The sequence below is a fragment of the Podarcis melisellensis genome (assembly GCF_964234715.1).
Source record: "Podarcis melisellensis genome assembly, chromosome: 7".
NCBI lineage: Eukaryota > Metazoa > Chordata > Lepidosauria > Squamata > Lacertidae > Podarcis > Podarcis melisellensis.
Genome location: NC_138539.1, coordinates 14,112,825 through 14,127,219, shown reverse-complemented (window position 1 = coordinate 14,127,219; position 14,395 = coordinate 14,112,825). Strand labels below are relative to the sequence as shown.

General features: G+C 44.8%; 1 protein-coding gene across 1 annotated transcript in view; it reads right to left on the bottom strand.

Annotated features, from left to right (window-relative positions):
• Positions 1 to 6,182: 6,182 nt before the first annotated feature.
• Positions 6,183 to 14,395, bottom strand: part of FAM91A1 (family with sequence similarity 91 member A1) — a 36,293-nt gene continuing 28,080 nt past the window's right edge. The window contains exons 20-24 of the mRNA XM_081918740.1: positions 13,752 to 13,901; positions 12,326 to 12,433; positions 12,098 to 12,221; positions 11,888 to 11,957; positions 6,183 to 10,662 (exon numbers count right to left, since the gene is read on the bottom strand). Of these exons, the coding sequence (XP_081774866.1) occupies positions 10,447 to 10,662; positions 11,888 to 11,957; positions 12,098 to 12,221; positions 12,326 to 12,433; positions 13,752 to 13,901 (668 nt within the window). The 3' untranslated portion in view covers positions 6,183 to 10,446. The remainder of the gene's footprint in view (positions 10,663 to 11,887; positions 11,958 to 12,097; positions 12,222 to 12,325; positions 12,434 to 13,751; positions 13,902 to 14,395) is intronic.

Sequence of the window (14,395 nt, the reverse complement as noted above, 5' to 3'; positions counted from 1 at the left end):
TATTATAATAATTTATTTCTACCCTGCCCATCTGGCTGGGTTTCCCCAGTCACTCTGGGCAGCTTCCAACAGAATATTAAAAACAATACAGCGTCAGACATTAAAAACTTCCCTAAACAGGGCCGCCTTCAGTTGTCTTTCATGGATCAGGGAAGGAGCAGCTCTTGAGAGCTTTGCCAATGTGTGGCGTAGATAAAATTGGGCAGACTCTCTCATCATACTTCTAAAAGCTGGGACTATTGCAATGAAGCTGAACAGACTAACAAAAGGAAGCCACCCTGCGCAGTTAAACTGTGGAATCGGATCCCACAAGATGCAGCAATGGCCACAAAGCCACTTCCAGCCTGCCCAGGAGGTGGGGTTGCGGGCTTCACGCCCACCCCACGTGAGCGGGGGCTGTTTCCAGCCCCCGCGAGAGCAGGGGAATCCCGGCCGGGTCTGCCCCTCCAGCCAGCCAATCAGCTGGCTGGGGGTGCGTGGCCTGCCCTATTTAGGGCCGGAGGGGGCTTGCCCTCTTTTCGCCAGCTCGCCCTCACGTTTTGGTTTGTATCCTGGCAGGTTAGCTCGTGGTATTTTCTGGCTTACTTTGTTCTTCTAGGTTTAATTTTGCAGGGTCGCCATTGCAGCGAAGGACTCCTCCAGGGTGCCTTCTTAGGGACTTCTAACACCGCGTGCGTGCACCCGCAGCTGTGTTTACAGTGCGCTCCTTTGCCCGACACACCGTTAAAGGACTCTGGGGGGCGTGGCCCTGTCTGAAGCCTATGGAGGTGTGGGCCAAAAGCACGCCCCAGAGCGGTGACCCGGGGGAGCTCCTAGTCGACGTGCCTCGGCAGGAGACTCCCCCGATATAGTGTTAACCCTTCCCTGTGTCTCCAGCAAATGGGCTGGAGCCGGATAGTCGTTAGGACCAATGCCTAAGCCAATGCCTCTCATTCCTGAATTCAATAAAGTTGTGGCCTAATTTGCCCAATTAACCTTAAATTGTGGTGTCTCGTGTCTTTATTTATTCTGGTGGGGGGCGGGAACTCGCCACGCAAACCTGGATGGCTTTAGAAGGGAATTATGCAGAAATTCACAGACAAGGTTGTCAATGGCTACAAGCCATGATGGCTTTAAGTTTTACCCTCACTGTTGGAGGCAATATGCCTCTCAACAGGGGTGACCTGCCTGAGGTAAAACAGTAAGGTGCCGTCCCCCAGCTATCTGCCACCCCCCCCAAATGTTAATATTGGAATTTGTCACACAATCCTCAAGCAAATGTTTTCCAGCTTGTATTCATAGGTGAGGCTAATTAGTGTTATCGAAAAAGCAAACAGAGCGTAGCTGTGGAAGCCTGTACTAGACCACAGGGAGCATTGCTGTCGGTTATTAATTGACCAAGTATAGGGGGAGAGTTTGTGCTACGCTGAATTTTCAAGGCTAACGTGAAACACGAGTGAAGAAGCACTCACAGGGTAAGGGCTCTGGGATGGGGTATTTTGGAGTGCAAAGAAATCTTTAATTATCATTTTAAAAAATAAATTACACGAGTATGCCCTTGGCTTTGCTAAGTTCTTACCAGAACGTTTCTTTGTCTTTATACGCTACACTGATGCACAAACACAATTACAGTACGTATTGTTCAATTGTGTTTAGAATCGCCCTCCACTGTCTGTGTACAGCAAGGTTTAGGGAAATTATTTGCCCACAGCTAGGCAGCTCAGTTTGCATATTACCTGCATAATCTTGTCTTGACATGGCAGATAATGGTTTTTCAAAGAGAGGTGAATGGAAGGATAGGTGGCCTAAAATAAGGGCAACTTCTAGTAATAGGCCAATCTTGGCCCACCTGTCTTCATTTGGCCGGTGAGGTCATTTTGAGCAAGCCATACTCACCTGCTCTGCACCTGATGTCATACAGGTAAGGGTGGGGCTTGGCTAAGTCCACTTTGTGGCGCTCCCAAAGCGCCGCACAACCCACTGGTTGCCAGGAGCCTTTGAAGCACTGCAAAAAAGCGAGGACTCAGCACTAAGCAGGATTGCTGCTCCTTCACACTGACTGGTGCAAAGGGAGAATGTTCCTGCTGAGCTTGGGCACAGGGAGCCTTCTGGTGTGCCTGAACTCAGCGGTCAGCAGAATTGCTTGCTCCCCCCGTGGGAGAGGAACCGACTGACCCAGTTTCCTGCTGGGCTCAGGAGAGTGATCGGGGGGGTGCCAGTTTCCTGCAGTTTTCCCCACCCTTTTAAAAGATTGCTGAAGCAAGCTGTAAGCAAGCATAAATCTGACCAATAGGTAAAGTAAAAATATCTAACAACTTCAGTCCAAGTAGCCTGACGGCTGATGGCAATAAGACCTAGAATCACCTGCCCCCCCCGCCATCTCTCCATCTTTTATGAAAAGGTCTCCAGAATTCTTCTGGAAGCAGCAGTTTTAGGGTGGCGCTGTGGGTTAAATCACAGAGCCTAGAGCTTGCCAATCAGAAGGTCGGCGGTTCGAATCCCCGCGACGGGGTGAGCTCCTGTTGCTTGGTCCCTGCTCCTGCCAACCTAACAGTTCAAAAAGCACGTCAAAGTGCAAGTAGATAACTAGGTACCGCTCCAGCAGGAAGGTAAACAGCGTTTCCATGCGCTGCTCTGGTTTGCCAGAAGCAGCTTAGTCCTGCTGGCCACATGACCCAGAAGCTGTACGTCGGCTCCCTCGCCCTATAGAGTGAGATGAGTGCCGCAACCCCAGAGTTGGCCACGACTGGACCTAATGGTCAGGGGTCCCTTTACCTGCCTCTACTTACCAGAAGTGAAGGTGCGATGAGTGTGTACACCGCAGGCAATGATACATCCCTCATGCCATCTTCAGTTCTTCAAAACCATTATGCGACTCGTCATCATATTGTCCTATTGATCTTATACCCATGCTGAACACTCTTGAAGGGTGCACTTCCTGGCTGCTGTTGGTGAATATTCCAATATACACAATTTTGTATGCATTTAATTCTGCCTAATATTAGCCAAGATGCGTTGTGCACATTTGACCCAGTATATGCATACAGCGCAGGTGGCACTGTGGTCTAAACCACTGAGCCTCCTGGGCTTGTCGATCAGGTCGGCAGTTCGAGTCCCTGCGACGGGGTGAGCTCCCGTTGCTCTGTCCCAGCTCCTGCCAACCTAGCAGTTCGAAAGCACACCAAAAAAGGTGCAAGTAGATAAATAGGTACCGCTCCAGCAGGAAGGTAAACAGCGTTTCTGTGTGCTGCTCTGGCTTGTGTTTCGTTGCGCCAGAAGCGGCTTAGTCATGCTGGCCACATGACTCGGAAAAACTGCGGACAAACGCCAGCTCCCTTGGCCTATAAAGCGAGATGAGTGCCAGAACCCCAGAGTTGTTCACGACTGGACTTAAATGTCAGAGGTCCCTTTACCTTTACTGCATTTTTGAACACGCTACTTGGCTGTTGAACTGCACTGCAAAACTCAGGTACGTGCGAATTTTGAAGGACGCTTGGGTTTTGGTTCCTTTATTGTTTAGAAAAGTTAAGGGCTTAAATGCAAATGGAATTGAAATCCTCCTAGATATTGCACTCTTCAGCTGCTTATTCCCACTGGATGATGTCTTGGGTTGTTACGTATCAGAGTGAGCAGCTGAGTGACAGGAGATCAAACAGGGCATCCTTTGCTGTTCATACTGGTGGGATGGAGTCCAAGGGCCCTCTGCTCTCAGCTCAGAAGAAAGCAACTAACATGCACAAGAAACCAAGCAGATGTGGACTCTGGCCAGCTAGTAGGATAGCGGAAACACACCTGTGCCATTTATTCCAATTAGTCCACTCTGAACACGACTAAGGATGCTTCCAGCCTGTCAGTATTTTGTGTGACGGGTTCGAGGTCTGTTAAATTGTGAGGTGGTAAAGGCCATTCTCCTTCCCTCACCCCAAGAGTCGAAGGAATTCATTCCCCTTTTTCTGGATTTATTTATTGTTTTGTACAGAAACAGAGACTTTCAATTCTGATGAAAAAAGCTACGTGTCAGAAGCTCTGATGCTGTGAAAAAGGATTAACTGACGTGGTGAGAACTTGCCAAAAATGGGGGGGAAACCCATGTGTTTTCCAGAAATGGCTGAAGCTCCAGCCAAGAAAATACTACAGCAGTAAAAGTCTCTGATGTAAAGGCCAAGAGGCAGATTTACTGTGCTCTCAGGCCTAAATCACTAATCACCACTAATTCTGATGAGAGACTAACACATTTGTTTTGGAAATCCAGTTGGGGTTGAAGGCTTAGAAAGAAAGATGTGTTTCCCATGAAAAGCACAACTAAAACACTTGCACATTAGAGCTAGTAAAATGAAAGGAGTATCTAATTTGTTTAGCCAAGAAATGGGAGACTCCGGCTATCTTTGTCATCAGATGCTCAGGCACACACACAAAAACAGGCAGCTAAAATTTCTTTCTAGATTTACTTGTGTGTTGGTGAATGGCTGTGAGCTCAGAACCGCAACACCTCAAGGGCCAACTCTCCTCGTATGAACCAACCCAGTTCCTGCAATCATAATCTGAGACCTTTTTCATGTGCCTCCTCCATGAGAAGTCTGGAGGGTGGCAAGCTGAGAACGGGCCTTTTCTGCAGTGACTCCCCGCTTGTGGAATGCTCTCCCTAGGGAGGCTCGCCTGGTGCCTTCATTAGAAACATTTAGGCACCAGCCAAAAACATTCCTTTTCATCCAGGCTTTGGGTTGATTTGACACCCAATACCCTTTTAAATGGGACACGGGTGGTGCTGCGGGTTAAACCACAGAGCCTAGGACTTGCCAATCAGAAGGTCAGCGGTTCGAATCCCCGCGGCGGGGTGAGCTCTCGTTGCTCAGTCCCTGCTCCTGCCAACCAAGCAGTTCGAAAGCATGTCAAAGTGCAAGTAGATAAATAGGTAAGGGTAAATCTGGCGGGAGGGTAAACGGTGTTTCCATGCGCTGCTCTGGTTCACCAGAAGCGGCTTAGTCATGCTGGCCACATGACCCGGAAGCTGTACACCGGCTTCTTCGGCCAGTAAAGCGAGATGAGCATCGCAACCCCAGAGTCAGCCACGACTGGACCTAATGGTCAGGGGTCCCTTTATCTTTACCTTTTACCCTTTTACATGTGTTGTGGTAGCAGGGATTTTTGGTTTGTTGTTGTTCTTAATTTTATTATGAATACTGTGGTTTTATGTTGTGAACTGCCCCGAGATCTACAGATGAAGGGCAATATACAAATTTAATAAATATAATACCACAAACCAGCCTGTGGACCTGAAAGCAGCCCAGAGGTAACTGCTGGCTTGCCCTCTGTATCATTCCAATAGCTAAGAGGACTCATTTAAGACCAGCTGAATGCCTCACAGCAGCCTTCTGTAAGACAAAAGGGTTACAACAAATGCAAGAGATCCATGATCAGAATTCTTGAAGTTTTAATGTAATAGGTGTGTGGAAAGAGTTGAACTGGGGCAGCGCCAGTGAGAAACTGGAACGTTTCCATTGGGGCTCCTTCTGTGTTTACAACCCCTGACCCAACTCTTATTTGAACAGCTAGAGAAAGAGTGACAAATGCCTTTATAGTGTTTTTGCCCTGCTTTGGAGATTGGCGAGAGAAGCCATTTAATTAAGAGTGGCTTAGGGCAAAGGGTTAACCCTCCTCTTGAGATTGAGAAGCTGAAACCGACAGATTCATCTTTCTTCCAGTCTTAAGTTGGTCACATTCTTGCATCATTTTTGCAAATGTTTTGAGAAAAGGTTCTCACAAAAATGAACACCGACATTTTAGTGTTCATTTCTCCTAATACACCATTTTTATAATATGCCATTTCCCTCCTAACATGCACATTCCTGAAAACAAGTTTTCCTAATATAACACAGTTTTGTTTGCTATTTTCAGCAATGTTTGCTACCTGGCGTCTTAATTGCGCCAAAAGTTATTCTACCACCCTTTTATAGTGTGGTGTTTTAACACTTTTCCTTTTCTTGTAATTTTACATTCTTGTAAGTCACTCTGGGGACCTTTGGAAGGGCACCGTATAGAATCAACTGCATACAGAACTGGCAAATCACACTGCTCCACTCCAAGGAATGGAGTCAGCTCACACATTCAAGTTTCTGCAACCAAGTTAACATAATCGCACACATGAACTCACTCCCTGCCAAAAAGCTCGATTTGTAGGATCAAGTAAGCCGTTCTGGAAAAGGTCCTGACCAGCAACACAGTTTTATTTGTAAACATTTATGTTACATATTCCAATAATTTAATCAAATACCAGGTTTTTGTACAGTTCACTGTATACTATCAACTACGTCGGACTGGGAACAAAGCAACCGGGTTGCTTTTAGGGCTGCCGGACTCCCACGCTTTTAAAACCTTCAAAATAGTATCAGAAACACTGGAGGAAAAGAAGTACAATGAATTATAAGTGCACTGTGGAAATAAAGAATTCAAACTGCTGGGAAGTTGGGAGGGGACGGAATGGAAAAGATTAACATATATACATAGGGGGAAAAAAGGGATAATCCCAGTGAAACTGCCTTGAAAAAGCCTCCCAAGGCAAGTCCAGTTAAAAATACTATTTATGGATGTCTCATTTATTCCCAGATTCAAGCAGCAAAATACATCTTAGTCATGAAGCACACATAGATGAATAATGAAATGTTAAGGCCTAAAACATAGCAAACTTGATTTTTGACAAGGAAAAAGCTGGTGGGGGGGGGAAATAAAAGATTAGGCTCGACGGATTAAAAAATATTTTTTTTGGTTGCATAAAGTTGTCGTCTTTGTTCACAGTACAGTACTTATAAGTAATTCAGATATGTCCTTACTGCCCCACCCCACTCAAACCACCCATGGCACATAGCCATTACGGACACTTTTTAACAACTACCCGCATACCCAATTTAAGATTCACCTTTTGGGACTCTTATGCAGGCTGTGCTGGCATCAGTAGCAAAGGCATTGCCACCAAGTTTTCCATTTTGGGCTTAAAGCAGTCTAGCCAGGCCAGCATCCAAGATGGCGGCACTCACGACACTAGCTTTAAGTGAGGTTTGAAGATTATAGTTGCACGGAAAAGAGGAGAGGCATCAAATGATGCCTTGGTGCTGGAGAACAAAATAGAGAAGTTTATTCAAGTTGACCCTTAGGGGGATTTCAGCTCTTAGAACAGTAGAGATAAAGCTCCAGAATGCTTGGGATTTCCAGGTGAGCCTTGACCCAGCATGCCATTCCACATTATACTTTACACAAAGCAGAACACTATCAGCATTACAAAGCTATGCTACGGCATCGTTTACATTAAGGCTTCCCTGCTCCACTAATTAGAACTTTCATTCCAAGTTTAAACACTATGTGATGTGGGGGATCCCTGGATCTCCTAGCGCTTTGCTCTTTTTAAAACTAGCTGCGGGGTTGGAAGTGTCCAAATTTTCATCACAACAGTGGCAGTGAGGGTAGGGGTGTGTAATCTTCACACGCTCCAAACTACTGATCTAAAAATGGCCCTGAAGCTACTTTTTTTTGCTTGCTTGCTGGGGGGCAACTGAGACTTGGAAAATGGCATGGCATAGGTGACGTAACCACCCAACTACTGCTCTCCCGCCATATTTGGAGGCCCCAGTGGCTGCTTTAAAGTAAAAGCAAAAAAGAGAAGAAAAAGATGTTAGTAGATCCAACCAATGGATCTCTTGCATCATGTGCAGGTTTAACAGCTGGGCAGGTGGTGCGCAAAACAGTTCCTCTTAGGATAGTTCCTAGGGGTGGGAGAGCAACTTATTTCTGTCCTCCTTGCATTTCCATGGGGGGGCTGGAATGTTGTAGTTGCAATACACATGTCGTTTCTTTGAAACAGATCAGCTTTGAAGATTGCCAACTGATTTCTGCTCTTGTGGCTTCCAATGGTAGCTTGATATGCTAGCATTAGCAGGCGAAGAGATGCTTCTGCTGCGGAAGTCTCTAGCCTGCTGATTCTGCATATCAAGCGGCTATAAGATGCAAGGCAGGAGGAAGTCAGGCTTGTGTTGTTCTGTTTTGATTGGTGATTTGACAGCCGTAGATCACCTATCATAAACCCACCTTTCCTTTTGTTAGAAGGCGAGAAAAACAGCCACTGCTCTATTTCCAGTATGATGGCTGAGCTGAAACTTTTTTTAAAAAAAATAATAAGTCAATGAGGTACTCATGTGCACGCTGAATTACTTCATCAAGCAATGGTCTGCGTTGCATGCAGCCTCAGAGTCCCATTCCACCCCCCCCCCCATTGTTGCAGGTGCAGGAAAGGCAGAAAAAAGTGAGAGATGGCTAAAAAACCTTACTGTCTGTGCAAATTCTTATTCATTCCCGCTTTTCAAATGAAAGGGAAACCTTCACTCCCAGAAATATTGTGTAAAAATAATAATAAGGAGAAATGACCGGGGGAGAGATTCAATTTCCAACCAGAAGAATGCAAGGTAATTTTTCTACACCCCCCCCCCCCAGTTTCAAAATATGCCCAATAAATCCTCTGCCATTGCTCCGTATTTTTTTAAGAAAAGGAAAAGAAGAAGAGATGAGCCTGCTAAATACTGCAATCTGTTTATGAATGTGACTTCGTTGCTTTCTGAGTTCTTGGTCCCCAAAACATCCCTGCTGATGTGCATTAAAAAACAACAGTCCCAGAACTGCTATTCCAATAAAGCAAATAACTAACCGCCTTTCCCCCCAAAGCCCTGATATCAAACATTTTGGACCACAATGATTTTTATACCAAAGGTTCTTATTCTTAACTTTTCACAGCTGCTTTCCCCCCCCCCTTTCAACCTTTCGCAGCTGTTGAGAAGACCCTGAAACTAGAAGAACCACAGGACAGTTTTTGTATAAACTACGCAAATCTAACTGTTAAACAACACTGCATACATTTCTCTTGCCTTCCTAGGAAGGGAACCTTGATAAAATCTAGAAAGGATTGAAATGAAACTGCCAATTAACATTATTTTCATGATGAAACACCAGCCATCCCCCAGGTATGGCCACAATCCACTGAAAAGTTTTCCTGCAGAAGCCCAACTGAGCAAGTGAGAGTTGCAAAAGAGCATTTCCTGTGCTGAGCCTGTTATGGGGCATAGGAAATTTCCCAGTAGATTGTGCCCAATTTCTTCCAGTGAGAGACCAGGCTTGCTTACAGTTACAGCTCTGTTAGTTTTTGTCTATTCCTATGTGGAAGAGGAGAGGCTCAATGTGAGCCTGGCCTGATTCTGGGCATTTAATTCCTTTCTCCACATCAGTCATCAGAGGGAAGAGCCCACTGGTTATAAGAAACGCAGCTTCCGCAGCATGGATCAGATGCTACGCAGTGCAAATATTTTGTGGATTTCAGCCAGTGTTCTCCAAAGCAGACCAACCATTCTGTGTCGCTGCCTGCTTAGAACCTATTCACATAAACACATTCCCCTGTAAGGCGTGCTCGAAACTTTATGGGAAGTCACCGCCACGTGCAGATTCGGTCTTGGGGCAGAGTGGCAAGTCAAGACACCGAATTCCAGACATGGCAGTGGATTCACACATCTGGCTTGTTATGGGATGAAAGCCATCCCAGGTCGAGATTCTCTCAATTAGCTTTGGACGAAAGGAGACAAGAGCAAAAGGCTCTCAATTCCTGCCTTCACCCTTCTGGTTTACTGTGCCAACAAAGGAAGCTGGAGAAAATAAAGTGTATTATCAACAATAACTTCTACGTACAGACAGCACCACATTTAACATTGGTGTAATCCCATCAAACTGCAAGGTTCCACCAAGGACAAAAAAAAATATTAGTCCCACCTCTCTAAGTTTTCCTATGACGCTTCTGTAGGTGCCTTTAAGCTTCAGATTAAAATCATTTACAAAGCAGTAGCAGCAGACTGAAGTGACTACCTCCAAACTATCCTTTTAAATCAGGTAGTTAATAGCTAATTATTAAGTACGTCAGCGGTAGAACCCTGCCGTCCCCCCTCTCTCCCATCAGTCACTGATACTTTTGTTAAACTATTTTAATACAACTTGTGCCTTTCTAATGCCAAAAGCTATTAACTGTTGTGTGTTAATACGATTAAAAAAAAAAAAAGCAAGTTTAAGGTCTGCACCACAAACGTATAAAATTACTATTATCTACTGTGACAGTATAGAAATTCAAACATCAGAAAGCCTACGAAGGGCGCTTTCAGTTATAAAAGAAAGATCGATTGTCTTGAGATAAAAAGAGAGGCAGGCTGACAACTAAGAAGCTTTTTGTTGCAGCATGACATGCAGTAATGAACAGGTCGGCGAGAGAGGATGCATCTCCCCCAGGTTAAAAGTGCAGCACTACACACTTTAATAACACTATTGTTGCAGAGGTCATGCTGTGGGTAGCAGGACACTTCCGGGGAGGTTGGCACTGTAAGTCGAATGCAGTTGGTTACCCGGAAGGAAAAGGCAAAATGTGAACCACGCCAGGGCGAACCCCTCGAGCTATTTCAGGTGTTCGGGTGGCACAGTCGCAATAAGGACAGAGGAAGGAGACCGCCCGTTCCACTCTGACAATGTACCGTCCTTGAACATCAGGTTCTTGGCTGGAAGGGGAACGCCTGCGTCGGCAGAGGATGGGTGGGAAAGTAAACTTGCAGCAGAAGAGGAGGAAGAGGAGAAGCTGGCTTCTGAAAGTAATTCCATAGTTGAAATGCTTTCCTGAGGAGGGAAAGAAGGAAATGTGCTTCAGTAGGATTACTGGTTGGTATTCGTTTTTGCCAAACAAGTGACTCACAGTCCCAAATTCTCGACTGGCTACTGCATATTATTATTCCTATTATTCCCCGCCCATTGTGACTGTGTTGCCCTAGCACAGGGGTCAGCAAACTTTTTCAGCAGGGGGCCGGTCCACTGTCCCTCAGACCTTGTGGGGGGCCAGACTATCTATCTATCTATCTATCTATCTATCTATCTATCTATCTATCTATCTATCTATCTATCTTGGGGGGAAATGAACGAATTCCTATGCCCCACAAATAACCCAGAGATGCAGTTTAAATAAAAGGACACATTCTACTCATGTAAAAACACGCTAGTTCCTGGACCGTCCGTGGGTCGGATTTAGAAGGCGATTGGGCCGGATCCGGCCCGCAGGCCTTAGTTTGCTTACCCATGCCCTAGCCACTCTGGGCAGCTTACAACATATATAAAAACATAATAAAACATTAAACATATCCCTATACAGGGCTGCCTTCAGATGTCCTTGACAAAAGGAGGTGCCAGTGCCAGGGGACCTTGAGCAATTTTGACTCTTGATGCGCAGAGGCAGGGGTCTTGCTAGTATTCACAAACGTAGTAAGCCTTAGTTGGCTTCTCTTTTATTAACCCAACAGCTTCCTCTTTAATGGCCAAAGGACCCAGGATCCTTTCCTTTTTCCTTTCTTCATTCTCTTATCCTCTTGCCAAATTTATAGGAGGTAGTGGAGCTGTGACACTTGGCACATGCCCAGAGGCTTTTAGTGTCAGGAAGGGCTTCTTAAAGCCTAGGATTCTGCAACTACTGTGTCACCACGGCTATACCAAGTAGAGATTAAGGCCCTTTAGAAAGACAGTCAGAGGTAGCAGAGAAGGCACTACATGGATGCAAGTCTGTCAGAAAAGGGGTTTGATAACACCAGTGGTCCTGGTGGCCTTCAGGTTGAGAAAACGTGCAACTAAGTACAAAGTCATGAAACAAACCCACAACATTGTCCAGGGAGGTATGGAGAATAAAGCTACAGAACCAGACAGATGCTTTTCCTCATCTCATTCAGCAAGCAATCTTTAGCATTACATCAGTTAACAAGAACATAGAGAAATCCAAGTCTGCAATGTGTTTTATGTCAAAAAGGAACTTCTATGTAAATATTAATGCATATGCAATTTTTAAACAATATATATTTACCTGGAATGAATGAACAAAGCTAAGGACCTGTAGAGAAAGTTTTCTACTGGAATGTAACAGTTTTTGAAGGCTGTTGAAAGATTAGAAAACATATAGAACGTCAAACAAGTAGTCCATGGGATCCGTGTGCATGCTAAACACTAACTGCTTCATTTCTAGCTCTGCTGAAAGATCTGCAGGCAAACAGTTTCGGTCCCAGCAAGTCCTCACCTCTCTCTGCTACACAGTCCGTGGCTTGCAATTTTCCGGCAGACCTTCCGGTTTAACTCGGAGCTGAAGAGTGGAATTCCAAAGCACAATTCCAGGGGGACCCACTCCTGCTCTGTTGTGGGAACTGAACAGATACAGATATGAGGCAATGTGGAATTTGGAATGCAGCTCATTCGCCCCAGCCAGCACTGTACCAAATTAAACCCTTTATTTTTACAAAAGGATTACCTTCGGGACTTTGCTTAGCTGCCGAATCCAAGGGTGGCTCTTCAATGACCATTTCAAATGATTCCGTGCTCCCATTTACATCTGAGCCAAGTGCCAGCTCTGGCTCGCCTTTGAGCAAAAGAAACAAGCCATGTAAGCTATATTCATGAGCAACAGCTGTTATGATCCAGCAGCTCTGGATGGAACACAACGCTGCACATGCTTACACATCAGGAATTCACCTTCCCTCCTCCCACCTGTGCCTTCAAGATCTGCTCTGAAGGGTCCCTCAAGTCTGCTTTGCTTGCACACAGACAGCATTGCTCTGGTTATGCCTTGTGCATTCACATCCCCAATGGCTTCTCTACTGCCAACATTCTTGGTGTATCTGGTATCTGGCCATGCGCAGGATGCTTCCTTTTAGCAGAACCCATGAAGGTGTGGGGTTCACAATATGATGATGGTGGATTGGGAGAAATTGTGGAAAAAAGGAATTAAATTTACAGCATGTAATGTATTAAGAGAAAATCTGATGAAAATGATGTACAGATGGTACTTAACACCAGTGAAGTTAGCAAAAATGTATCATACTCATTATAATAAATGCTGGAAATGTAAGGAAAAAGAAGGAACCTTTTACCACATGTGGTGGACGTGCCCCTAGGTAAAAGACTTCTGGGAAAGGCTTTATAACAAACTGAAAAAAGTGTTGAAAAACACATGTATTAAGAAACCAGAAGCCTTTTTTCTTGGTATAGTGGGGGGTGAAATCCCCAAAAAGGATGTTACTTTTTTTCTGTATGCCACAACAGCTGCGAGAATATTACTAGCGAAGAATTGGAAGAAACAAAATCTACCAGCTATCGAAGAATGGCAGATGAAGATGATGGACTATATGGAACTTGCCAAACTGACTGGGAGACTCCGAGAGCAGAGAGAAGAGACGGTGGAAGAAGATTGGAAGAAGTTTAAAGAATATTGGAAAAAAAGATGTTAATATTTAAATCTTAGAATAGCTTTGGAAGTGGATATAGGCTATAGGGTTAGAAGTAGAAGATAGTATATTTTAAAATAGTATTATTTGTAAGTGATAACATGTGAAGATTTTTATGGTAAAAGTAAGCTTGATAAAAAATGGTTAAAAATTATGATATATGTAAACTGCTAAAGATGAGGTAAAATGAAAATCAGATAGGGAGGACTTGTATTGTTTGTTTTTCTGTTTGTGTTGTTTAGTTATGTTATAAAATGAATAAATTTTTTGGGGGGGAAGGAAGAAGGTGTGGGATTCAGGAATCCACCCCCTTAGCTACAAGCTTCCTAGCAGATGCTCAGTATGGCTTGCTTCCATTCCACCACCTTTCATTCGCTGCACACAAGGAACTCGGCACAGATCCAAATGCTAGAAGCCTCCACATCTGACAATCAAGGTTTACTGCTGACCAACCTTTTCCATCAGAAGCATCACTCAGCTTTCTGTGCACATGGTGGCTGAAAGGGTTCAACATGGTTACGTAGCCGCAGAAGTGCTGCAAATCCATCTTTTCCCTTAATATCCTCAACGCTTTGTGAACGCCCATGTTGAGACGAGAAAAATCTAAACACAAACATGTGGGGGGAAACACCTGTCACGTCAAATGGCAATTTTACTAAGCAAAAAGAAAAGAAAAGAAGAAAAAAGGTTGCATCACCACAGCCACCAGTTTTAAAAAGATTAGAGATTGCAGTGGCAAAGAAATCTAGCAAAACAGAAAGTCCCCCCTCCCTTTACTTCGCCACAAAGAAAGACAATGCAGAACAGTGCAAGGGAGTGGGAGCGGGGAAGCAAGTTTTTGGAATCATTGTTAATTGACAGCAATGATCAGTGGCTTTTATGTCTGCATCATGTTTTATTGGGGGGGGGCTGCTGGGAAAGTGTATTATCAGTTACATTATTCCTAACCAAAATATCATTCAAAAGGTAGTGATTAAATTCTCACAGCAACAAACAAGTCTGATACCCGCTAAGCCAAAAGCAAAGAGGGGTACTATAGCTTAGTGGCAGAGAAAAATGCTTTGCGCGCATGTTTCTCGCAGGTTCAATCCCCAGCG